This window comes from Monodon monoceros, unplaced genomic scaffold, assembly GCF_005190385.1.
Source record: "Monodon monoceros isolate NGI ecotype Baffin Bay Population unplaced genomic scaffold, NGI_Narwhal_1 Super_Scaffold_8, whole genome shotgun sequence".
NCBI classification, from domain to species: Eukaryota; Metazoa; Chordata; class Mammalia; order Artiodactyla; family Monodontidae; genus Monodon; species Monodon monoceros.
Genome location: NW_021703785.1, coordinates 59,565,752 through 59,592,655, shown reverse-complemented (window position 1 = coordinate 59,592,655; position 26,904 = coordinate 59,565,752). Strand labels below are relative to the sequence as shown.

The 26,904-nt window shown below is 43.0% G+C and overlaps 1 protein-coding gene across 1 annotated transcript; it reads right to left on the bottom strand.

Annotated features, from left to right (window-relative positions):
* CCDC70 (coiled-coil domain containing 70) lies at positions 1-25,289 on the bottom strand. Its single transcript, XM_029209958.1, is given in 3 exon segments — positions 1-632; positions 635-718; positions 25,271-25,289. Coding segments are annotated over 3 exon segments (735 nt in total).
* Between the last annotated feature and the right edge of the window lie 1,615 nt (positions 25,290-26,904).

The window sequence follows — 26,904 nt, the reverse complement described above, 5'->3', positions numbered from 1 at the left end:
TCAGCACATGGGGTCACCCCGGACTCGAGTCCCAATCCAGCAGTGTGGACCCCCCAGCCCTTCGTCTCCTGTGCTCATGACGTTGCGGTGCCCCCCTGCCAGCCTCTGCTTCTCCACAGCCTGAGCACCCCCTTCCACCCAGAGGGCCTTCTCCTCCTCCAGAAGGGCGCTTTCCTCCTCCCACAGGGCCTTTTCTTCCCCCCACAGGGCCTTGTCCTCCTGAAGGAGGTTCCTGTCTCTTTCCCACAAGGCATTGTCCTCCTTCCAGAAGGCCTTATCTTCCTTCCAGAAGATTCGGTACTTTTTCCAAAAGGCTTTCTCTTCTTCCCAGAAAGATTTTTCCATTTCCCAGAAGGCTTTTTCCTCTTTCCAGAAGGTTTTCTCCTCTTCCCAGAAAGGTCTCTCCTCTTCCCAAATGCCCAAGATCTGGCCCCTGAAAGCGCAGATCTTGCCACGGAAATTCCGCATCTCTTCCCTGAAGCCTTCTGTCTTCTCACGGAAGTGTCTCGTCTCTTCCCGAAACACCTTTTCCTCCTGCAGCTTGTGGATTAGTTTCTTCTGGCGAATGCTGGGTGAGGAGACCACCGGTGCGTGGAAGCAGGCAAGCTCCATCCACTTGCTCACCTTGAAGGGAACATTGTCTTGGTCAGCCAGGATGGTGGGGTGACTGTGATGGAGGACAGGGCTGCTGGCCAAGTCCAGGTCAGCTGGTCCAACCCTAGGGGGGCACCAGAGAGAACATGTCCCTTGAGTATCACATCCCAGAGCGCAAGCCCTGGAGTCTGTGCCGTTACTGGGAATGATTTCTTAATCTTACAATTTTTTTTTTTTACATATACGTGTATCTATTCTTTTTCAAATTCTTTTCCCATTTAGGTTACTACAGAGTATTGAGTTTAGTTCCTTGTGCTATACAGTAGGTCCTTGTTGGTTACGTATTTTACATATAGCAGTGTGTACATGTCAGTCCCAAACTCCCAATCTAACCCTTCCCCTCACCCTTCCCCCCTGGTAACCATAAGTTCGTTCTCTAAGTCTGTGAGTCGGTTTCTGTTTTGTAAATAAGTTCATTTGTATCATTTTGTAAAGATTCCACATGTGAGCAATATCATATGGTATTTCTCTTTCTCTGTCTGACTGACTTCACTTAGTATGACAATCTCTAGGTCCATCCATGTTTCTGCAAATGGCATTATTTCATTCTTTTTTATGGCTGAGTAATATTCCATTGTATATATGTACCACATCTTCTTTATCCATTCCTCTGTCGATGGACATTTAGGTTGCTTCCATGTCTTGGCTATTGTAAACAGTGCTGCAATGAACATTGGGGTGCATGTATCCTTTTGCACCATGTTTTTCTCCGGATATATGCCCAGGAGTGGGATTGCTGGGTCATACAGTAGCTCTTTTTTTAGTTTTTTAAGGAACCTCCATACTGGTCTCCATAGTGGCTGTATCAATTTACATTCCCACCAACAGTGTAAGAGGGTTCATTATTGGGACATTTTAACCATTGTTCTCTTTGTCCCCTTGGTGGTATTTGTGAGGGACAAGCTGTGGTAGAGAAAGACGCTGGCTGGTCATGGTTTTGCACTGAAGAGGTAGTCAGTACGTTCAAGCTCAAGGCTACTGAAATAATAGAATATCAGCCAGCAAGGACAGTGGTTCTCAACCAGAGTGTCAGGACACACACGTGGGACATGATCACTTTAGAGGTGTGTCACAGTTTTGTTTTGCTTTTAAATAATCAAGTGCCACAGCCCCAAGTGATTCATCAACCAGAATACGTCTGAGGTTTTGGCTTTCTCACTTGGGAATTGTTCATAACCTTCTGATTGGGTGTGCTCACAGCAGGGGGCCGCACGTGTGCATATCTTCTGTTATAAGCCATGTGGGAAACAGAAGGTGAGACCCACAGACCTGGAGGAGTCGATTTTAGTAGAAGAATCTATTTTGGGAACAGAAGTTTAAAACCAAAAGGTGAAAGATGACACTGAATGTTGGCTAGGATGTGGGAAAGAGGAATTCTCACATGGTAGCCAGTAATATTGAACAATAATGAGGACACATTATGACTCAGCTGCTCCACTCCCAGATACATGCCCTGAGGGAACTTCTAAATTGTGTCCAGGTTACATGTACAGGAATGTTCAAGCAGCTATGTTCACAAGAGCTCAACACTGCAAGCAATCCAATGACTGTCACAATAGAATGGAGTTCAAGTGTGGTTGTCTGTTCATGCAATGGAGAGCATAGCTACGTGCAACAATGTGGATGAACTTTATAATATTGAAAGAAAGAATCAGGATCAAAGACTTTGAAAGAAAAAGTTCCAAAACAAGCAAAGTTAAACTCTATTGTTTACGGAAATATACTTAAGTGACAACACAAAAAGACAAGCAAGGAAGTAAGTCCCATTAAGTCAAGATAATAATTACTTAGGAAGTGGAGATTAACATATATACACTACTGTATATAAAACAGATAACTTACAAGGACCTATTGATACTATATAGCACAGGGAACTCTACTCAATACTCTGTAATAACCTATATGGGAAAAGAATCTGAAAAAGAATAGATATATGTGTATGCATAACTGAATCACTTTGCTGTACACCTGAAACTACCACAACATTGTGAGTCAAATATACTCCAATATAAAATAAAATTTTTTTAAAAAAGTAATTACTTGTGTGTGAGGGAGGGAGTGGGGAGGTAGGATACTGAGGGTTGTGATTGGGTGAGGACATGAGAGGGGCTTCTGAGGGGCCAGGAGTATCCCTTTTCTTTACTTGGTGGCAGTTGCCTATATGTTATAATAAAAAAGTGCTAAGCTGTATACAAATGTTTTATTTACTCCAGTAAATGCATTGTATATCACAGTAAAATAAAAGCTAGGGAGAGAGAAAGAAAGAAGGAAGGAAGGAAGGAAAGAAAGGAAGGAAGGAAGGAAGAAAGAAAGAAAGGAGGGAAGAAGGGGGGAGGGAGGGAGGAAGAAAGAAGGAAAGAAAGAAAGGAAGGAAGGAAATAAAGGAAAGGAAAGGCAGAAAGAAAGAAAGAAGAGAAGGAAAGAAGGAGAGAGAGGGAGGGAGGATCTCCACACATTGCCGTTATCTGAGGTATCAGATCTCAGAACTATCCCCAAAATTCTGGTAACCAAGATGGGTTGAGAGATGAGAAAAAGGACTGGACATGGGACAGCAGTTGGAGTGCAGGGGAGACAACGGGTGTGTACACATGGCAAGGGCATCGATTTCCATGTTGGGCTTTCTCGGAAGCAGCTGTGGGCCTCGCTGAGCACCACACCCTAGAGCACCGTGAGTCCCTTCAGGCGATTTCCAGGTTTCCTCCTTGTTTTTCTACTTTCTGACTTGGGAACAGGCAGTAGGGGAGAAGGAAGGACACATAGCTGGCATGTGCGTGGCTGTGTGTGTGTGTGTTTGTGTGTGTCTAAGAGATGTTTGTATCAAGCACTGGACTGATTGATAGTAAAAACATTTAGCAACTTGGTCACTAATTTCAAATGAAACCTCCCCTCCTCATACAACCCTCCAACTGAAGGAAAATATACAGACACCCACGCTAAGAAGCAAATTTAAAAACACTGAACGCTATCACTAAAGAAAATAACTATATTTTCCAACAAACAACAAAATAAGGTTTACAGAAGTCCCCTTTCCTGTGTGAGACCTGTCTGCCCCCAGTGTGTCCCCTGCACAATAAGGAAACATTTGTGCAGGCTTCTGACTTTCTTCTACGTGTTTCCTGGACATATCCCTGTGCCGAAAGTGATCACCTTCCAAATTACACTAGAGCTTTATTTCTTACTCCATAAGCAATGTTTGCACTAACTAGACAACTTGCTGAAACAGTTTAATTAATTCCTCTTTCCTTTTTACCACAGATACCAACTATCACCCAGTTCTACATTTCACCCCATCCACGTTACCCCAGCCATTATTTTCTGGCCCTTTAAGGCCTCACACTTTCTGCAGGTCTAACACCAGTTGTTGCTTTTAGTGGCCTTTCCTTTTAGGGCTGCTCTCCACAAAGAAACAGAGTGTGTCTGCCTTTATGAAGAGGAGACAGCTGCAAAGATGAGTGAATTCAATTCAAGGCAGCTGGCCCAGTCCACGGAGTCCCTTGAGAATAGAACTACAGACTGTAAGTCAGAGAGCACTCAGGGTTCACGGCACACAATTATCCCCCTGAATCGAGCTCCCCACTTGAGCAGCAGCAGGAGAGATCTGCTTATGGCACTCGTTGAATAAATGTATTATAGAAAGACACATATCATAAGTCAAGTATTCAGGGACACCCCTTGTTCTCAGAGAATCTGGGTTCCTACTCGTGGAGAAAACAGGTTCGTGAGCTGAAACTCGCAGCTCACCCTCTTGGCATCCACATCCATCTTTAATGTCCTCCTCTGGGCTCCCAGGCAAGGCCAGGCCTTCCCCCCATCTCCTGCTGACTGCACAGTGACCTTGTTTCGTCAGTGATCCCTCACTCATGGGCCATTCACATCTCGCCCTCTGCTCATCCTGACATCTCAGCACAAAAACGTGCTCAAGTCTGTCTCATTTTAAAACCAACCAACCAACCCAAAACAGAATCCTCTGACTCCCTCTACCTATGGCTAGCCCTCTCCTCCTTAAATAGTCTTCTTAGGGGCTTCCCTGGTGGTCCAGTGGTTAGGGCTCCATGCTGCCCCTGCGGGGGGGCACGGGTTTAATCCTTGGTCGGGGAACTAAGATCCCACATGCTGCGCCTTGTGGTTAAAAAAAAAAAGGAAAAAGTAAATAGTCTTCTTAAAAGAGCAGTTGGCGATCACTATCCCCATTCATGTATTGCATCCGCACCCAGTCCTACAGCGGTCTTCTGTCCCCTAACTCCACTGACAAGATCACCACTCGCCGCTAGTTGTTTAGTCCTTATCCCTCTTGACGTCTATAAGGCCAGGCTATTCTGTTTTCCTCCTACTTCCCTTTTGGTTCTAGTCTCTTTGTGGACTCCTTTTCCCAACGGAGTATACTTTATCCATTTAAAGCAGAACCTACCTCGTAGGGCTCTTGTGGGGAATAAATTGGTATGTTGAGTGCCTAGCACAGTGCCTGGCACACAGCAAGTGCTCAATAAATAGGAAATAAGAATAACTATAATTACTATTTTGTGTCATTTTCAGTCTCTTAGAATGGCATGCTGGGATAATCATGACTTGCCCCTACAAATTTTAGCCTTACCTTTCAGCCATCTCCCCTGACACCCAGGCTCTGGCCACCTGGAATTCCTCAAATGTGCCGAGTTTTCCCCGCTTCCACGCCATGCTATTCTCTCTCCCTCGATGTCTGGCCTAAGCCCACTTCACTTTGTCCAGCTAACTAACACTTCAAGACTCAGATAAGGAGTCCGCTCTCCTAGGCAGCTTCTTCTGAAACTCTCCCACCAAGTTCAGACTGAGCATACACCCCTCCTGTCCCGCTAGGAACACTTCGTCCCCCATCTCTATGTCCAGCATCTAGCACAATGTCTGGTACGTAATAGATGTTCAGTAAATGTCCATTGACTGAATGGCAGTCTTCTGGGTTAGAATGCTGGAAAAAAATTTATCTCCAAAGTTTTTATCATTCCACTTAAATTATCTTTGAGAAAGAGATAAAATAAGTACAATATCAAATACATTGATGCCTATTTAGATATAAAGTACAATATAAAACTGTAAATATGTGTCTATATAGATATAAAAACATGAGTTAAAGACGCATGCCTAATCTTCAATCTTATAATTCAAGGCTAGGAACTTATTTTTAAAGGAAATGTTATATATCAAACTATGTTTACAGCCAGTTCTCTCCAATCTAAAGCCAACAGTTACTTACTGCTTAGCTATATTTCCCAACTGGGCAAGTCCTGTAGCCCTCAGACGACAGGCAGTCATTGTCACATCAGATGCCTAGTGATGTCGCTTTCATAGGCTCCCTTAACACTGTTTGCAAAGACCCCTCTCAGTCCTGAGTCACAGGGTGGAGAGGGCCAAGATAGGGAACCAAATGAGAGACTCTAAAAACTTGAGGGAGAAGATGAAAGGTTGCAAAGACTTCATCTTCCATCTTTGACTTCACCAATAGGCTGGTGCTGTTGATGACTCACAAATGATCGTTACTTCACATTGTACCTGGACTGTGTCCAGGAGCAGGCTTCCGGGGAATCATGTTTCAGTGTGGCGGGGAGGGGTTGTATGTGATGAATCATTTCTCTTGCTGCTTTCAAGATTCCCTCTTTGTCTCTGTCTTTTGACAGTTTGACTATGGTGTGTCTAAATGTGGACCTCTTTGAGCTTATACTACTTAGAGTTTGTTGAGCTTCTTAGAGGTACAGATTTGATGCAGATTTTCCTCACATTTGAGAAGTTTATTTATTCATATATTCTTTCTTCCTCTTTCATTCTCTCCTCTCCTCCTAGGATTCCTATTATATTTATATTAGTAGCTTGATGGTGTCCCACAGGTCTCTGAGGCTCTGTTCAGTTTTCTTCATTCTTTTCCTTTCTGTTGCTTAGACTAGATAATCTTAATTGACCTGTCTTCAAGTTCACTGATTTTTTCTTCTGCCAGCTCAAATCTGCTGTGAGCCCCTCTATTTTTTATTTTCAAGGCCAGAATTTCTGTTTGGTTCTTTTTTAAAAATAATTTCTATCTCTATTGATATTCTCTATTTGGTCATACATCATTCTCATTCTTCCCTTTAATTCTTTAAGCAAGGTTTCTTTTAGTCCTTTGATCATGTTTATAGCAGCTGTTTAATATCTTGGTCTATAAGTCAACATTTGCAGTTCCTCAGAGACAGTTTTTAACCAAAAAGAAAATCACTCAGAATCATAGTGTCTATCGCCTGCCTTCTCCCCCGATTGTGAGCCGTTCTTTTTTGCTTCTTTGCGTGTCATATAACTTTATGTTAAAAGTGAACATTTAAAATAATATATTACAAACAATATAATGTGATAATTCTTGAAATGAGGTTTCCCCCTCCTCAGGTTTGTTGTTGTTTTGTTATTGACACTATTTGTTTGTTTAGTGACTTTGCTGGACTGATTCTGTACAGTCTGTATGTTCTGTTGTGTGTGGCCCCTGAAGTCTGCTTAATTAGCTTAGTGGTCAGCTAATGATTGAACTAAGAGCTCCCTTTGCTGAGGGCCTGTGTGGTGTGTGTGTGTGGACATGCCTTCAATGCTCAGGCAGACAGTTTGCAGTTCTGCCTGAGCCTTCACTTCCTACTTGTGCAGGGCCTCAAGGTCAGCCTGAAGTGAGGAGTGACAGCCTCCTCAGGTCTTTTTGAGGCATGTGCACACTCACACGCACGTGACCTTCCAGATTCCCAGAAATACGTTAGAACTTTTAAAAGCTTCCATCTTACTCCCCGGTTATTCCTAAATTATTGGTCAGCCTCTTATTAGCCCCAGCTGGTAACACAGCCTCAGGCAGCTGTGATATTAAACAATTACACTCATTTTTTTTGACAAATGCCCTGAGGCTAAGCATTAAGTTAGGTCAAATAAAGACAAGTTTTGTGGGTGGAGCTTTTCGGTGAACTGCCCAAACCAGTCAACTGTTAACAGTTCTTTGGAGATGAAGATCTAGGGGGGCTCTAAACCCATCCTGTGCCCTTACTTAGTCATTCTAAGAGTCCTAATTTATTGTTTTTTAAGCATTCTTTTTTTTAAAAAAAATTATTTATTTATTTTTGGCTGCATTGGGTCTTCGTTGCTGCGCATGGGCTTTCTCTAGTGGTGTCGACGGGTTTCTCATTGCAGTGGCTTCTCTTGTTGCGGAGCACAGGCTCTAGGCACGTGGGCTTCAGTAGTTGTGGCACGTGGGCTCAGTAGTTGTGGCTTGTAGGCTCTAGAGCGCATGCTCAGTTGTTGTGGTACGCGGGCTTCGTTGCTCTGCGGCATGTGGGATCTTCCTGGACTAGGGCTGGAATCCATGTCCCCTGCATTGGCAGGCAGATTCCTAACCACTGCGCCACCAGGGAAGCCCCGTTCTTCTTTTCTAATGCAGAAGATTGCTCTAATAATGGAGGCGGCAGACAGTCTGAGACATGAGTAGTATTGTAGCTGGGGAATCAGAGAGGAATAGATGCTACAAGGAGTATTTCAAAGAGAGACTCAACAGGTGATCAGGTGGTTGCATGGGAGGAAGGTAGAGGAAGCAAGGACAGGGCTAAGGCACCTGGTCTCAGTGCCTAGAACCGTGCACTAATTAGAAATTTGAAGTTGAAGTAGAGTTGATTTAGATGAGTTGGTCGAGTATTCTTACATAAAACCTTGGGATCCTCAGTGATGCACAATTTGTGTTTGCTACTCCAAGTAAATCTTAAAGTCTCTGGAGGAGATAGTAAGATAGTTAATAGGTAATAGTAAGGAAATAGTAAGGAAAGAGTATTAGATAGTAATAGATAGGTAATAGTAAGGAAATAGTAAGAGATTACTATTGCTAAATGTGAACAGGCACTAAAAATAAATTGAACTTCAGCATCAATGAGCTCACATAATCGAAAAGGACAAGCTTCCCTTTCCCATACTTTGCACCAAATCAACAGCTTCTTTTTACTCAAGATAAGAGTTTAGCTTAAATTTTGTTCAGTACTCTTATTTTTAAAAATGGTGTCATCATTCTTGTTAGTCTTCAAAGCAATACATGTTCATGATAAAAAAAAATTAGAAAATAGAACAAAGGTGAAGAAGAAAATTAAAATCATCCATAATCCCAATACTCAGAGGTAAGTACTGTAAACACTTTGACGTATAGTCTTCCAGTCTTTTTCCTGCACTTGCAGTTAGGTATATTCTAAACAGTTGGTTTTATACTGTGCATACTGTTTTGTGTCTTGCCTTTTCATGTAATAATATGTCATAAAACTTCCCCATTTCTTTAAATATTTCTGAGAACATGATTTTCTGTAACTGCAAGAGTACACTTTCCCCTACTTTTGGAAATTGATTTATTCCATTAGGAATATAGATTATGTTCCTGGAAGAGTAGGTCAAATTGGAAAATTGCTCACAAATGAAGGCAATGGCAACATTAATCATCACTGCTATGGCCTCAGTCTCCGTGTTGAAAATAGAGAATTCTTTCTGGCAGCACTAGTCACAGAAAGGGATCATTCCTGGGAATCTGGCTCTGTGAAGACAGACTTTGTTGTGTTCCTGCTATATCCACCATGCTCATTTTACAAAGAGCTTCTGAAATCAAGTAGAAAAAGACTAATAACCCAATAGATAAATGGCCAAAGGATATGAATACATTGATTGCAGACAAATGCAAATGACTCTTTAACATATGAAAAAATTTCCAGCATCAATTATAGGGAAGTGCAGTTGAAAATAAATATTGCATTTCTCAGATTGGCAAAAATGCAGAAGTTTGACAATACCCTCTGTTAGCAAAACTGTGAGAAAATAGGCTCCCTTATACAGTGCTGGTAGGAATGCAAAATGTTACAAACCCTATAGTGGTGCGTTTGTCAGTACTAGTGAAATTGTAGATGCATTTACCTGTTGACTCAGCAATTCCATTTCTAGACGTCTATCCCACGGGTACGCTTATACAAGTACAAAGTGATACTTGCAGAAGGTTATTCAACTAACTGGAGTATTGTTTGAAACTGCAAAAGATGGGAAAGAATCCAATTCTCCAGCAATAGGGAACAACTTAAGTAAACTATGGCCTGTCCGCAAAGCAGAGCGCTAAGCAGCTGTAAAAAATTGAGCAAAGGCTTCAGTGGCTGAAATGAAGAAACCTCCAATACATAGGAAGTGAAACGAACAGCACGGTCTAGGATACTGCTACATGCTGTGTAAGAAAGAAAATAAGAATATATACCTAGGTATTTGTTTACATTTTCACAAAGAAATACTTGAAGAAAAACACCAAATTAATAAAAACATTTATGAGGGAAACAATAGAGGAAGCAGGGGTAGAAGCAAGACCCCTTTGTGAATACCTTTCTAGAAGGTTTTGGTCTTTGAATAACTCTGAAAACAATTCTTAAAATTGGAAACAAACACATGAGCATAATCATACATCTAATAGTACTGTACCCACACAGAGGAGGAAGGAGTTATTTCACCTGACTTTAGGGCACAGTGTTTTGACTCTGCCTCCTTAGTGGGATGTAATTGAAGGATAAAAAAACTACAAAGAAATTTGGAATCTCACCTTGGTCGTTTTATTTTTTTAGTAGTGTTCGTATTGTTATTTTGAAACTTTCTATTGTATCACAAAGCATACAAGTAATTGTATTAATAAGATTAGGAATCAAGATTTTCAATGTAAAAGAAAAGGGATACAATTATAACATCAAGTAAGTTATATAAAATACTATATAGTATTAAATTTAAATTAAAAAATTTTAATGAACTCATGACTTTAAAAAATATGCATGTATACTTCTGCCTATTGTGATGGGCTAATAGCAACAATATCCCAGGAGCCATGAATATCGCCCTTGTGCACAGATCTTAGCCGCTAATACCATCCCCTACCCGGGCTCCACTGATAAATGACTGTTTCTGGGCATAGGAAAAGGAAGGTACAAAGTGAACCTGAGACATGTTTTTCCAGAAATCAAGGAAGTTTTCTTGTCATGTCAAAAGGAGCCAACTTGAGTAGGCTGCCACTGACCAAAACTGTGAGAATTTGACCATCAAAAAGAATAATGTTTGTGGTTAATTGAAATCTATTCAATCTCTAAAATCCGTGAATCTACAATGATACTAATGATTTAAAAAGACAGAGAAAACTCACTTGTCACCATTTAAAGTGCAATTAAGGCTATTAACTCAACTTCTCTGAAAATTTGAAAATTAAAGGAATATTTGAAAATTAAAGGACAGTTGAAAGAATGAACAACGGATGCCGCCTTTCATTTAGAAACTGTAGACCATGCTATCAAACAGCCCCTGTTGATGTGGGAAAGCTCTGCAGAAGAACCTTGGCTGATATATGTAGAAGAAGTGACAGAATCAGAAAGAAACCACTATTTCACATACCTAATGATATTTTTGGCATTTTCATTCATCATTTTTGAAACCACTAGATGAATGATTGATGGGGAAACTAGACATTTTTTGTATTGCCCCAAATAGCACCACAGATTCTATGTCTAAGTGAAATATACCATTGTATGGTGGAGGGATCAGTCTATCATCTTTATCTAGAGGTTAATTTAACACCACAAAGTGTGGGTCGACCATCTATCACGTGCCTCTTGGTGTAATGCAGTGTGACTGTCTTATATATGTAAGATTCTCCAGAAGCAGAGCCTGAGGTCTATTGGGGGAGGGTTCTTGGGAGAAGGAGAACGAGGGAAGCAGGAAAGGACAGGGGAAAAACTGTGTAGGAATGTGTCTCCGTTGGAGAATAGCAACAGCCTGATCCACTGGGTAGCTGGGGAGCATGAACTGTTCCACCGAGTTGATCCCACCTTGAAGTCCGTGCCAATACCTGCAGGCTTCCCCTGGGCATCCCATGCCACCATTTCTACGGCCACAACCACATGATGTTGCTAAGAGGGCACCATGTGACGTCCTAGAATATAACCTTCATGAAGGTGGGTGTTACAGGATGTGTTGTGTGCCCCCAGATTTCGTATGGTGAAGTCCTAACCCCTCAGAATGTAACTGTATTTGGAGATTGTGTCTTTAAAGAGGTAAGTTTAAAAGTTAAAAGGAGGTCACTAGGGTGGGCCCTAATCCAATACAACTGGTGTCCTTACAAGAAGAGGAAATTAGGACACAGAGAGGAAAGACCACATGAAGACACAGGTAGGAGAAGCTGGACATCTACAAGCCAAGGAGAGAGATCTCAGAAGAAACCAACGCTGACAACACCTTGATCTTGGACTCCAAGCCTCCAGGACAGTGGGAAAAATAAATTTCTGTTGTTTAAGCTCCCTGATGTGGTACTTTGTTATGGCTGCTCCCGCAAACTAATACAGTAGGGATTTCTGTTTTGTTTACTGCTTCATTCCAGCACTTAGAACAGTGTCTGGCATGTAGTAAACACAGTTACCGAATGAATGAATGTTCTACTCCTGGCGTTTTAAATCAAAGCAGGAGAAAAGATCTGTACTTGCAGATTTTCTCTCTGTATAACTGTGGTTTCTATTCTTTCGCTCCTCTCCATCATATTGTTTATCCCAGGGGAGGTTTTGCTCTTACCTGCCCCTCCCATCTTCTTCCAGTGGAAGAAAGACTTCCTCACCGGCCTATCCTCTGGAGGCTCTGTGTACGTCACACTTTCTTCTGTGCAGTTCTTGGGATTTTTTGTTTTTGGTGGTTGGGGTAGATGGGGTTTTCCAAAGGTGGCCTTAACAAGACCGCCTCATCCCATATTCTCTTCTGACACTGTGACCTCGCCAGTGCCCCATCAAGAAGCAGAATCTGTCTCCTCCCCTTGAACCTGGGTGGATCTTTGGATTGCTTCAACCAACAAGCCACAGAGAAAGCAGTGCCATGTGACTGCTGGGCTGTCGTGTGCTGGAGCCCTTGCTGCCAGGGAGCCAATGATCTTGCACATTTTTCCCCAGCTCCACGCCCAGTGGAGTCATGTCGTAGCCTGAAGACGGCCATGGTGAGATTATTTATATTGCAGAAGCCAGCAAATGCTACAGTCACAATCATACACACACACCGAGCTGGTTGTTAAACATTTACCAGCAAACCACCATTTCTGAGGCTAAATCATAAGTGGTACAGCTTCCTTGGGTTCTCCTTCTCTCAGTACATGTGCTCTTAAATCCTTGTCTCCATGCTGTGAAAAAGCCCAGGGCCCTGTGTGGTGTTCTGGCTGACAGCTGAGGTCCCAGCTCCAGCGAGCATCAGTCACCATGAGCCACGTGAATGAGGAAGCTTACTGATGACCACAGTGCCAGCCACCATCTGAGCCCAGTCAGCCCCCAGATATAATAATAATAAATGATCATTGTTGTTTCACACCACTTGGAGCAGTTGTGCAATTATAGATAACCTGAACAATGATACTTGCACTGCTCTTCACAAGACATCATAAGTTAAGAGGAATGAAAATGCATCAGTTTCACACTGAAAAAAATATATCTGTTTTACATGATAAATCTTCATGCTCAGAGTAAGAGTCACTCATTCACTCATTTATTCAACAAATATTTACTGAGTGCTAATTAAGCGGCAAACCCTGCAGTCACTCTGTGTTAAGGGTGGAGGAGCCCCCAGTATACAAATGGAGACAAAGTGGAAACAACCAGATACAAGTGTAGTGTGAAAGGCACTGCATTAGAAGCGTGTGTAGGGTCCACTGGGGAGGCACAAAGGAGAAAGGGGCCAACTCTTTTTTTAAAAAATTGTGTTGAAGTATAGAGTTGATTTACAATGTTGTGTTAATTAATTTCTGCTGTACAGAAAAGTGATTCAGTTACATACATATATATATATTCTTTTTCATATTCTTTTCCATTATGGTTTATCACAGGATATTGAATATAGTTCCCTGTGCTCTACAGTAGGACCTTGTTTATCCATCCTATATATAATAGTTTGCATCTGCTAATCCCAAACTCTCAATCCTTCCCTCCCTCATCCCCTCTCCCCCTTGGCAACCACAAGTCTGTTCTCTATGTCTGTGAGTCTGTTTCTATTTTGTAGATATATTCATTTGTGTCGTATTTTAGATTCCACTCATAAGTGATATCACATGACATTTGTCTTTCTCTGTCTGGTTTACTTCATTTAGCATGATAATCTCCAGGTCCATCCATGTTGCTGCAAATGGCATTATTTCATTCTTTTTTTATGGCTGAGTAGTATTCCACTGTATATATGTACCACATCTTCTTTATCCATTCATCTCTCGATGGACATTTCGGTTGTTTCCATGTCTTGGCTATTGTAAATAGTGCTGCAGTGAACATTGGGATGCATGTATCTTTTTGAATTACAGTTTTGTCCAGATATATGCCTAGGAGTGGGACTGCTGGATCATATGGTAACTCTTATTTTTTTGTTCTTTGAGGAACCTCCATACTGTTTTCCATAATGGCTGTACCAATTTACATTCCCACCAGCAGTGTAAGAGGGTTCAGAAAGGGACCAGCTCTTGATTGTTGATTGGAGGTGTGCAGAAAGTGGGTGACAGTCGAGGAAGACTTCAGAAATGATGTCTGGGCTGAGTCCTGAAAAGTGAGGCAGTTTCTCAGATTATAGGTGGGGAGGGTTGCCCAAACAGAGAGCAGCCCCACGAGAAGGAATGAAACCTTGGGATCCTGAAGCCCTTGTTTTGTGTGACTAGACAGCTCCCCAGGAATGCTAGACAGTTGCTGAAGAATTCTGAGTAAGCAAGTGCACACTGAGGCGTGTTGAGAAATAGAAGGCTGAGAAGATAGGTTGAGACCAGGTTAGGAAGAGCCTGACTCTCTCCTGAGAAAGCTCTTGGTAAAATAAAGTTAAAATATTATTTAAAATCTATTGCAGATCAACAAATGACATCATGCTCAGTGAGAAAACACTCAGGGCTTACTATGCCTGTCGTGTCTGTCACTGCACACATGACACGTGTTCTGAGTGGTTGTCCCTTCTATTCTGACTGGTCAGGGCCCTTGTCTAGTTTTTAAATATTTGAAAAGTATCATCCCTGAGAACATGATTGGAATCAAGAACAGGACAAAGGAGGCAGCGTTCACCATTTTGTGAAGGAAATAAAATGAGGTATAAATAATTAGGAAAAAAGGGGTAGAACCATCATCACCTGCAGATAATTTGACTTCATACCTTAAGAAAAGAGGCAGAGGATCAACGCAAAACTGTAGAACTGACACTATTCAGAAACAAGCGTAGAATGCCGGCTCTCTCCCCAGGGATTTGTACAGTTAATGCAATCTGGAACAAAATTACCCCAGGATTTTCCCCCTGGGCAAACTTGATTAAATCATCTTTGAAAAAGTAATCTGGAAAAATAAACATGTCAGGAAAACGAGGAGCCTGGTCCCAGTCTCTGGTCTCAGGATTCCAGGCGAGGACAGCAAACGGGTTGCCAGGGCTGGAGCCCAAGTGGTAGGGAAGGCAACTGTTTCTTGCCAGAGGCCAGGGCCTCAGAGAAAGGCGGACAGCCGGTGGGAGGAGGTGGGGTTCTGTGGGGAGAGCCTCTGCAGCTGGTGCTATGCCTTTCCCAGCGTTGACCCAGGCCCCGGGGATGCTGATACACTGCTGACTCAGCAGCTAGAACAGCGACCTGAGGACGGGTACTATTCCTTTTCCCCAAGCCCGCTCTAAGGCGCTAGCTAGAACTGAGTGACAGGGCTGAGGCTGGAAACCTTTCAGGGAGGAGGGAACCAGTCTCTCGGGGCATGTCCTCACATCCTCCCCAGAACCCCTGGGACCGCTGAAACCGGGGCTCAGGGACACCCCAGTATTTTCCTGGAGCACCTAGGGTGGCTGCCCAGTTCCACAGGGCCCTTAGAATCTGAAAGTTTGACTTTTTTTTTTTTTCTCCTAGACCCAGGAGTTACTTTATTTATAAAATTGCAGTAAAATATACATAACATAAAATTGACCATCTTGACCATTTTTAAGTGCACAGTTTAGTGATGTTAAATACATTCACCCTGGTGTGCAACCAACACCACCATCCATCTCCACAACTCTTTTCCATCTTGCAAAACTGAAATGGTACCCATTAAACAGCGCCCCCATCCCTTCCTCCCCCCAGCCCCTGGCAACCACCATTCTGCTTTCTGTCTCTGTGACTGGGACTGCTCTGAATACCTCAGAGAGATGGAATCATACAGAATTTGTGCTGTTGTGCCTGGCGTATTGCACTTGGTACAATATCCTCAAGGTTCATCCAGGCTATAGCTTGAGTTGATTGTGTTTTCGTTCTTCTCCTTCTATGAATTAGTTCGGGACTGAGATAGTTTGCTTCTCTTTTTTCTCAAATTATCTTCAGGAAAATTATAACGCTGAGAAAAGTCAAAAAGAAAATGAAATGCTTTGTGATTCAGGTGGAAGTTGCAAGGAGGGTCCTTGACGGTTTCTCCCCAGTTAGGAAGCCATCAGGATTAGCGGATGGTAAATACAGAAAAAAATGACTCAAATAGAAGGGTAACATGAGAATGGAAAGTTCTCCAAGGAAAGCATGAAGAGAGTGAGAATGGTTACACAGAACTAATTTGTTTGAGAATAACACACAATAAAAGACAGCCTTCTGCACAGTCTGGGGGAGGCCGGTGGGAAGGAACACTTGGGAACGGGGGAGTCAGTGTTGACTCGTCCCCTGATCACTCATCATGTGGTGCACAGATGGGCCTTTGGCCGACTTTAATACCTCCCTTCATTTCCATGGCTTCTGTCAAGAAGTCAGGCATACCCTCATTAACTCACAGACTCCTTCGTAATTAAACTCAAGCATACTCTCATTAACTCATTACTCTTTTGAATTAAATTTCCTCATGGGATACATTAGATTTTATAAAATAATCCTTTTACTCTCAGTGTCTGGCTTGGAGTGAGCACTACTTATTCAATGAATGAGTGAACTCACTTTTACCAGCAGAGCCCCACTAAGTAGGCCACCTCAAGGCTTATATGGAACAACATGCATAATAAAATCTATACTCTGAATTCAGCTTGTAACCCAGTTGTACTAACACCTGACCTTTATTCACATGGCAATGATTGTAGTGGCCAAAAGCTCGGACTCTGGATTGCATTGCCTAAGTTCAAGTTCATTATACACTTGGTAGCTCGGCGACCTTAGGTAGTTACTTAATCTCTCTGTACCTCACTCTACTCATCTGTGAAATGGGGATCATAATAGTACCTACTTTGCTTTGGGCAGTATTTTCAACAGTGGTTTTCCACTCACTTCCAACAGTAGCTGCTTCCACTCTGTTGTTCATCTCTGCGCTGCCCCCCACCCCTGACCACCACGTCTTCTTTTCAACTTTTCCCTCCTTCCATCACGTTTGTAACTAACTCCCCATATTAAATTCCCTCTGTTTTCTTAAGTGATAAAACTATTTTTATTATTACTGACATCTAGCCTCTGAACCTCATAATCACTTTCCAAAGACTCCTGCTTTTTCAAAAAATTCCTCTATTTCTGTACTTAAAATATGTATCATCTGGTTTGGGAGAAAACATTCCCTCTTTGCTGCATCTGCAGGGCCACCTGGAAAAGCTACTGAGAGACCAGCCCTGATTCCTTCCCTTACTGACCTCCTGGGAGGATGGCCCTATAATCCGAAGTTTAGTCTGTTTTGAGCCCTGGGCTAAAACATGCTCAAAAAGGGCTACTGTCCTTCAGGCAGCCCCAGGCTACGACAGTGGGTCTGGGAGTCGGGAGGCTCTGTCCTCCCTGCTCACAGCCAGTCACCCCACTTCAACCTGCTCGGGGGAGGTGCGGCCAAACATTGCAGAGAAGATTCAAGTCACCTCACATGCTGCTCTTTCCTCCAGCAGGTTCCACCAGCCCACCACGTGGTGTGAAGTCTTCAACGTGGTTTCAGGGCTGGAGACTGGCACGGCCAGGACGATGGTGAGACAAGAGAGTCAAGACTGAAGGAGATGTCACCCTCAGGGCCACGCAAGTGCAGGGTCAGCGTGAAAAAGGAGCCCTTCCTTACATTTTGGACAACAGGTGCCTTTCTGCCCCACCTGGTCTCACCCCTTTATACCATCCTTTTCCACGAGAACGACACAAAACTGAGAATGTCAGGGTTGGAGGAGGCAGGACTTCCTTGGGTCCAGTGGTTAAGACTCCAGGCTTCCACTGCAGGGGGTGCGGGTTGGATCCCTGGTGGGGGAACTAAGATCCCTCATGCCGCGCTTCACGGCCACAAAAAAAGAAAAAAAAAAAATGTTGGAGGAGGCCTTTAATGTCCTAGGACTCCCCTGCTTCTCCACATGTGGTCCATGGAGACGTAGCAGGGTCTTCAATGTAGATTCCTGGGCCCAAGCCCAGACCAACAGATTCAGAATCTTCGGGAGGTGGGGCAGGAACCTGCATTTTAATAAAGAGCCTCAGGCACTTCTGATAAACTAACAGTGGAGAACTTCTACTTGATGCTCACCTGTCACAGCATACCTTACCCAGCCTCCCGAAGTAGCCAGTTTTAGATCTTAAAAAAACGGCGGTTAGTCTATCACAGTGGGCACAATTCTGTCTCCCTGTAACTTCACTCTGTCTCAGATCCAGAGTCTGGAATGACACTGTATAGGTTTCATCTCTTTTCTACATCTCAATGCTCGAGCACTAAGGCGTCTCTCCGGTCCTCAGCCCGCCTCAAGGACCTTTAAGCCTCTTTAAATTAAATAGTCCGTGTTCAGTCGACTCTTCCTCACAATCCACCAGCACGTAGAGAGAGCAAGAAAGGAGAAGAGGCTGCCAGATACGCCTGCACTACCAACTAAAGTTAAGGCCCTGAGATGGAATGTTTCCAGCACTAATTCACAACTCCACTAAATTATAACTTCGGCCCTGAATTTCAACAGCCCACCTTTCAAACGCTTCCCGGGGTTGCGCTGCTGCCCCCTTCCGGCCATGGGAAGTACTGCAGGCTGTCGAAGCTGGCGTTGGGGATGCGCTTTCCCCACACGTGGGAGTGGGAACGCGAGATAATCCGTCCCTCCCAGGGAAAGCCAGGAGTTGCTGTCCTGCAGCAGGCGAGAAATCCGAGACGAGAAACAGAGAAAGGAAGCGTGCGGCGGGGAGGGGGGGACCCGCCAGCGAAGAGAAGACCTGGAAGATGTAGACCTGGACCACCCCGAACCCACAGTGGCCCAGTTCTGCCCGGTTCTGGATCTGGCCCTTTCGTCAGCTCAAAAGGTGAGTTGGGACAGCCCTGTGCAGCCTTTCAAGTAGGAGAAAGAATCCTAGCAGGTGGTTTCTCGGAGTCATTCAGGGGAAGATGACAATGTGCTGATTTGTGCTTCCTGGAAAGAAAATAACTACATTATGAAAGTGCTTTTCTTAATTGTGCGGAGGGAGAGAAAATATTCACCTTCACTGAGTCTAAGGAAAATGGTTTTTCTCGTGGAAAGAATAGTTGTAAAGGAACAACGAACTTCAGAGTGAAAGCAAGATGTGCTGGGCTCTTAGAAACATCTTGGTAACTACAGAGCAGTGAGGAGGGATCCCCTATTGGGTCTCTGAGCAGGTGACTTTGACGTGGTCTTTATAAAAGTGTGGTAGAGCTCAGAGGAAGTACATTTTCCATTTCATAGGGACCGAATAGTGAAGGACACATAGGGAAGTGGTGGGGTCACTCTGGCACACAGATACGCAGTTACCTCCACGGAATTCATGCAGGATGGGATAGGAGGGGAAATGGAGCAGAGGCTACATAAAGAGCTGCAGATAGTAAAGGATTTGTGTCCTGAGCACCCAAAACATTTGTTGGAAATATTCTGCCTTTGGAGGAACAGGTATGGAGGTGATTAATGTTTAGCATTTAACGTTATTCAAAACCAAGTGATGAGCTGGGGTTCCCATCACATCTGATTTAGGAATAAACAGCGTAATTTACCAAGTCAATCACTAAAAACCACACTCACCAAGTCAAAAATGTGCTCAGATTGGAGCTTTGAGGTGAAAATAGGTAATGCTAAGTACTGTCGAAGTGCTAAGTGTTAAGAAAAACTTAGATGTCTGCAGATACAGTCTCGCTGTGGAATTAGGACACAAACCAGAGGTTTAAGGTAAAGTAGTGTTTTATAAAATTGAACACTGAAACTGGGAATGTTACTTATAAAAGGGTCAGACTCAGAATTACTGGCATTTGGGGCTAGCTAATGCGTTGTCGTGGGGTGCTGCCCTGTGCCTTGCAGGGTATTTAGCAGCTTCCCCTTGTCTCCGTCTGCTAGTTACTAACCAAGTCATGACAATCAAAACTGTGTCCAGACATTGCCAGCTGTCCCCTGAGAGGCAAAATTACCCCTGGTTGCTTACCACTGAGATAGACCAATTGGATTGAAAAGTGAAAGTGTGTGAAGAGTTGTCATTCAGTAACTTATCAGTTAATTCCCTATTATCAGTTAATGCCCTTTATTAATCACTAAACTTATAGGAGAGGACACACCAGGGGCTATTATCACTACTCTTATTGATGCAGAAGCAAATGAGAGACAAACAATCCCATCACTGTCATACACAAGTCACTGTTTATTCCCACTGGAGAGAAGGGGCTGCCCAGCCCACTCCCGCAATCTCTTCCTGTTTCAGATTTCTACCAAATAGGGAAACCTTCTACCCAGCAAGAAACATATTCATTTTCTTAGTACTTGGAAAGTTTAGAAATTGCCTAAAATGGTCCTTACCACCGTAATTATCATGGATCTACTCTACTGAGCATCTGTTGTGAATGAGGGGTCCACCCTCTCTTAGAAGAGCTTCCATGTGGAAGGGCCAGGGGGAGCGTGTGGTTCAGTTTTGTGAATTTTGCATGTTTTCAGCATAATAGTGAGTAGATCTTTCATAGAGTATTTTTGTTTGGTTGTTTTTTTTTTTTACCTTTTGACCCCCTGAACCCATTTCTCATTTCTACACACTCCTCTTCCCCTACACCTGCCACCTCTGGCAACCACCAATCTGTTCTGTGAACCTATGAGCTTGTGGGGTTCTTTTGTTGTTGTTGGAGATTCCATATATAGATCATATCGTACTTGTCTTTCTCTGTCTGACTTATTTCACTTAATGGCCTTGAAAAATCCATCCATGTTGTCACAAATGGCAAGATTTCCTTCTTTTTTATGGCTGAATAATATTCTCTTTTTATATACCACAATTTCTTTATCCATTCATCCATCGATGGACTCTTCGGTTGTTTCTACATCTTGGCTTTTATAAATAATGCTACCGTGAACATGGGGGTGCATATATCTTTTTGAGTGAGTGTTTTTGTTTTCTTCAGGTAAATACCTGGAAGTGGAATTGTTGGATTGTATGGGAATTCTATTTTTAATTTTTTGAGGAAACTCCATACTGTTTTCCACACTGGCTCCACCAATTTACATTCCAGCCAACAGTGTATGAGAGTTTCCTTGTCTCCACATCCTCGCTAACACTTGTTATTTCTTGTCTTTTTGATAATACCCATTCTGACAGGTGTGAGGTGATATCTCATTGTGGTTTTGACTTTCATTTCCCTGATGATTAATGATGTTGCACATCTTTTCATGTACCTATTAGCCATCTGTATGTCTTCTTTGAAAAATGACTATTCAAATCTACCCACTTTTTAATCATATTGTTTGTTTTCTGCTGTTGAGTTGTATGAGTTCCTTATATATTTTGGATATTAACCCCTTCTCAGATATATGATTTGCAAATATTTTCTCCCATTCTGTAGGTTACCTTTTCCTTTTGTTGATGGTTTCCTTTGCTGTGCAGAAGCTTTTAGTTTGATGCAGTCCCACTGATTTTTGCTTTTGTTGCTTTTACTTTTGGTGTCAGATCCAAAAAATCATTGACAACACCTATGTCAAGGAGCCTTCCACCTAAGTTTTCTTCTAGGAGTTATACAGTCTCAGGTCTTACATTCAAGTCTTTTATCCATTTTGAATTAATTTTTGTGTATGATGTAAGATAGTGGTCTAGTTTCATTCTTTTGCAAGTGGCTGTCCAGTTTTCCCAACACCATTTATTGAAGAGACTGTCCTTTCCCCATTGTATATTCTTGGTTCTTTTGTCATAAATTAATTAACAATATATGAAACAATAAATCCCACTGGAAAGGTAGTATACAGTAAAAGTAGTGGGTTAATCCCTTATAGAGCTAGTATGAAGGTTAAAAGACAAAAGTGGTAAAAATAACTATGATTAGAATAATTACTTAAGGGATGCACAAAATAAAAAGACCTAAAATATGACATCTAAAACAAAACTTGCAGGGGAGAGTAAAAATGTTGAGCTTTAGAATGCAATCAAACTTAGGTTATCGACTTAAAATAGACTGCTATAGATACAAATTGTTATATGTAAGCCTCATGGTAACCACAAAGCAAAAACCTATAGTAAATACATAAAAGATAAAGAGAAAGGAATATAAGCAGACCACTCAAGAAAGTCTTCAAACCACAAAGGAAGAGAGCGAGAGAAGAGGAAGGGGCAGAGGGACTACAAAACAGTCAAAACGATTAACAGCATGACAATAAGTGTATACCTATCATAGCATATTTGAATCGGTAAATTCACACAGTGAGTTCTGTGAATAAAAAAGCAGATTTACTATTATTTTCTCAAACTGCAGCTTTTTTGTGGGTTTGGCACTCAAAGCATTTATTTTTGCTTTGAATTGAAATAAATCCATTATCAAAGGTCATAAAAAGTAATTCACAAAGGGGGACATTAACCAGAAAACAATCAGTGAAAGAATGTGCACTATCACTGGTAATCCAAAATGTAAACTAAAATAACAGTTACCTTCCATCTTTGCTTATGAAAGTAATTAAAATGATCTAGTCTTCCTAACACCCAACGCTGGCTGTGGTGCGGTGAAACTGGCACTTCCATATATTGGCTAGTGACACTGTAAATGGATACAAGTCCTTTGGAAATTAATTTTACCTCAAAAACCAAAAAAATATGCTCATGCTTTTTAATTCCGTAATCTCATATCAAATTATTTATTCTAATGGAAAGATATGTCTCTTGGGATTAGTCAAAATAGTGAAAAATGGTAAGTAACCAACAATAAGGTATAGGTTGGGAATAGTATGTTATATCCTGCTCTGTAGAATGTGATATTGATAGAAGTGTTAAAATGATGGTTACAAAGGCCACACAGTTATAGAAAGAATTCTTGTGTCAAAATGCGGAAAAAAAAAAAAAAAAGGGAATTCCCTGGCAGTCCAGTGGTTAGGACTCAGCGCTTTCACTGCCGTGGCCCCTGTTCAGTCCTTGGTAGGGGAACTAAGATCCCACAAGCTGCGTAGCACAGCCCCCACCCCCCCCCAAAAAATGTGAAGTGTTAATTTAATGTGCCCTATGAATACAGCCATCTAAAATGTGTGTGTGTGTGTGTACACGTACATATACATACATACATATATACTTGAAAGAAAAGCTCCAAAATACCAACAGTTGTTGGGCTAGAGTCCTGCAGTTGTTTATAATGACAAATGGTTTTCTTTTCTTTATGACCTAATTTTTCTGTTACTTTACTTTCATAATTTTAAAGAAAATATTACAAAAGAGGAAAAAATAGTTCCCCTCCGCCATCACATCATAGCCCCTCTTTTTGTTTTTCCTCTTGGGGGACTTACTTCTGCTTATCTGCACCCCTACAAGCTACTTATTGTCTCTGGAATTTGGGGAAATAATTTACATTTCCTTTTCAATGACACTTTTTTTTTCTTTTGGAGTAGATCCATTTATTTCAAATTAATTTACATGAATGATCCATGTTTCATAACTCCAGGGAGGAGAGATCTACAGGCTTAATTCTGCCAAAATACTGGCATTGAGACTTCATGACATTTTCTTGGTGGAAATGGAGAAAACAGCTTTCTGGGAAATCATGAGTTTTCTCTAATTGTGCATTTGTGTACACATGTATTTGCTGGAGATAGGGTTCACTCCTCTTTTTTTAATTAAAAATTCAATCCAGTGATGCTTCTTGAGTGTTTTAAATTATAAACATAAACCTGCTCATGGGTGAAAAAGCAAAACAGTATTAGGGTAAAAAGTAGAAATGAACATACTTCTCACACCTTCCTCCAGCACTTTCCTCTGGCCCGACCCCTGTGGCCCTATACCTGGCTACTTCTCTCCACAGGTGACGGGTATTAACCATGGCTTGCTGTGTGTGCTGCATCTTTTCCTAGGCGTGTCGGTACACATGTGGACATCATTTACATTAATGAGATTGTACTGGACACACCCCTCTGCCCCCTCTGCTTGTGATAAGTTGTGTCGAATTGCCCTCCAAAGAAGTGGCACCACCGACGACGTAGCCTAGCTGTTTCCCTCCCCCCTCACTAGAATCCTAAACTGCTCTTCATCTTTGCTGATACCTCATGGTTGTTTTAATTAACACTTCATTCCTTATCATTGTGTGACGTTGAACATAATTTATGAAGTCGATTGTCCAGCATTTGGGACCTTATGCGGGAATTCTGTCTCCTCCTTCTGGCTGGGGCTAAAGCTCGTTTCCCACATCAGAGCCACCTGTCTCCTAAGGAACATTCTTTAAGGTGTGACAGAATTAGCAGCACATCATTCTTTTTTACCTCTCACCCATCTTGCCAGTTTATAAAGTAAAAGCCTGAAGGAATAAGAATGGCCTCATTTATAAGATGGATCTAATACCTGTACCCTGTGTTGGTTTGTCTCATTGGGTCTGATGTTATAACCGATAAGGGTATCATTGTTTTTTTTAAATGGATGTTTCTACCACTGTTTGCAGTTAGTGACTAAAGAAAGCAGTCAATTTGGGATATTCAAATTTTTTTAAATCTCTCTGTATCCCTACACTGTTTTTGTTTGTTTGTTTGTTTTCTTCAAAGTTCACAGGAAACTAAAGCATGTGCCTCTTAGCCCAGTTAGTGGCCCAGGGTACAAATGCTTGTGTTATGATGTAACACAGACAAATACAGGTGGTTTCCACAAAAGCTGCTGTGGATTTGAAGACTGTAATATCTTGGGTTGTAGGTATGATAGGAACAATTCACATGTTGTTTTAAAGAAAATTTATACATCTGTGGCAACTCCACCACACGAATACGAACAGTTTGCCCTTCTTTCTCTTCCCCCTGTTATTTCCCTTCCATGACACAGAAGGAAAGTGTTGGCCCCTGGCTAGATGCGAAGTCCACACCAACCCCTGAGGAGAGAATTCCACTACCTTCTCAGTGTTATTTATGTGCTGCTCCCTGTGCTACTGAAGCTTACAAGTCCTGAAACTCCAGAGGGCTGTCTGAGGGCAGGATGCAGAGCATCTGGAGCTGAGACAGGAAGAAAGGTGTGTGGGGACTGGTGACATGTTCGGTGATGTTGCCAGTGACACAGGGAGGGGCTTTCTCTCCCCGGACACCCCACCAATGATGAGACTCACCCAGAGCAAGTGCTTTGCGTCATAACCAGGGACACACCTGTTCTTCATCTAGAAAAGTGAAGTTAGGAAAGACCCTTAGGAGCCCTGCTGGGCCATAACCCCTTCCTGCCCTTTGAGACCAGGTTTGTCCTTGGGTACGGGACAGTTATTTTTCTAGATGGGGTTTTAGTGGCTTAGCTTACGTGGCACCCCTGTGGTCATCGACCTCAACAAGCGTGGACACCAACAAAAAAAATCTGTAATTCATTCAGTAACTAGTTGTCGACGACTGGGGGCCTCCTTTCTGTTTGACAAAAGGGTGCACACCTGGTAAACCCCATCCGGCCAGGGAACTGGCCTAGTTTCATGTCTCCTGGTGAAAAGCCAAGTCAGTGATGGGGAGGAAGCTGTTGTTTAAATCTGGGCTTCAGTTCCCCTGATTTTCTGTGTGTAGGGCCACCAAGGCGACAGGTTTTGCAAGCACATTGCAGAAAGAATGAATCCTCGTGAAGAGACATTCTAACAGTAGTTCTCGGAATCATTCATTAAATGTATATTGAAGACCTGCTACGGGCTGTGCACACACGTCTTCCACAGTTGTTTCTGGAAAGGCAGCAGAAAGAGGCAGGATCATCAGGGGATAGCTGGGAATTGCCCAGCACTGCATTCTGTGGGAGAAAGGGCGTGTGACACCCTCGTGCTCAGCTCGGATGCTTCGCGTCCTGTTTTCTCACTGCAATCAAAACTATGAAAGCCAGTTTTGGTCAAGTGAGAGCAGGCCTCTCAAGCTTGACAGATGTTACGACCCCTGCGTTCTAATCTAGCCGTGTTACCTTGGGCACGTTCTTAACTCTTCTGGCCCTCCATCTCCTCATCTGTGAAATGGGCACGATATTCCTTACCTGGTGAAACACGATTGCAAACCCACAGGACTGATGGAGAAGGTGCGCCCACCTCCTTGCAGCCCCTGACTCTCCCTGGGAAGCCCTTCCTTTCTCGGTTTCTTCCCCTTTCCTCCTGCTCGGTGGTAAGAAGGACAGGCTGGGCTTGGAAGTCTCAGAGGCCAGGTTTCAGATGAGTCACAGAAGCCTCATTTCAAATCCCAGTTCTACCACTCAGTAGTTAAGCAGCTTTGAGCATATGAACTGTCTGAATCTCGGTTCTCCCTGTGCCTCCTGGGGAGCCAGGGGGACGAAATGAGGTGACACGTGGAAGACCTTGGCAGGGCGCTGGGGATTTGCCTCTGATTTCAGACTGACCCGTCTCCCATCACATCGACTCCGACTGCTGTAAAGGGGCTCCTGCAGATACCAAGCCAGCTTCTGAGTGTGACACATCCTAGAAGCAAAGCGATAGGGAATAAAAGCTCCATATCTCATTGTAATCCCTGGAGCTGAAAGCACTGGCTGAATCGCCCTGCCTGTGAGCTAACAGAGGATCAGCAGCTGAGAGAAGCTGCCAGAGCGAGCTCGGCCTGCCAGGGTGGCCCCCCGCCGGCAGGCCCATGCTGAGCGACGGCGGTGGAGGAAATCACGGCGAGCGGCAGCCTCCGGCCGTGTGCTCTTCTCCTTAGTTATCACTTCCACGCGTATCCCGTCACTCACTGCCAGCATCCGCTGTGCTCAGGTCCTTCCACCTGGGAGAGCCGGCGGGCAGCACTGCCGAATGACCCGGTCCCCTGGTCTGCAAATCTCTGCGGTACCAGCAAGGAGGCCTTTCTAAAAGTGTGCTTGAAAATGGAGCTGTGCCCTTTCAGGACAGGTTCCTGGAGGGACCTTGCGTATGAAGTGAGGATGTTTGCCCCAGGTCCTGTCAGGATCAGCCAGCACCCCACCCT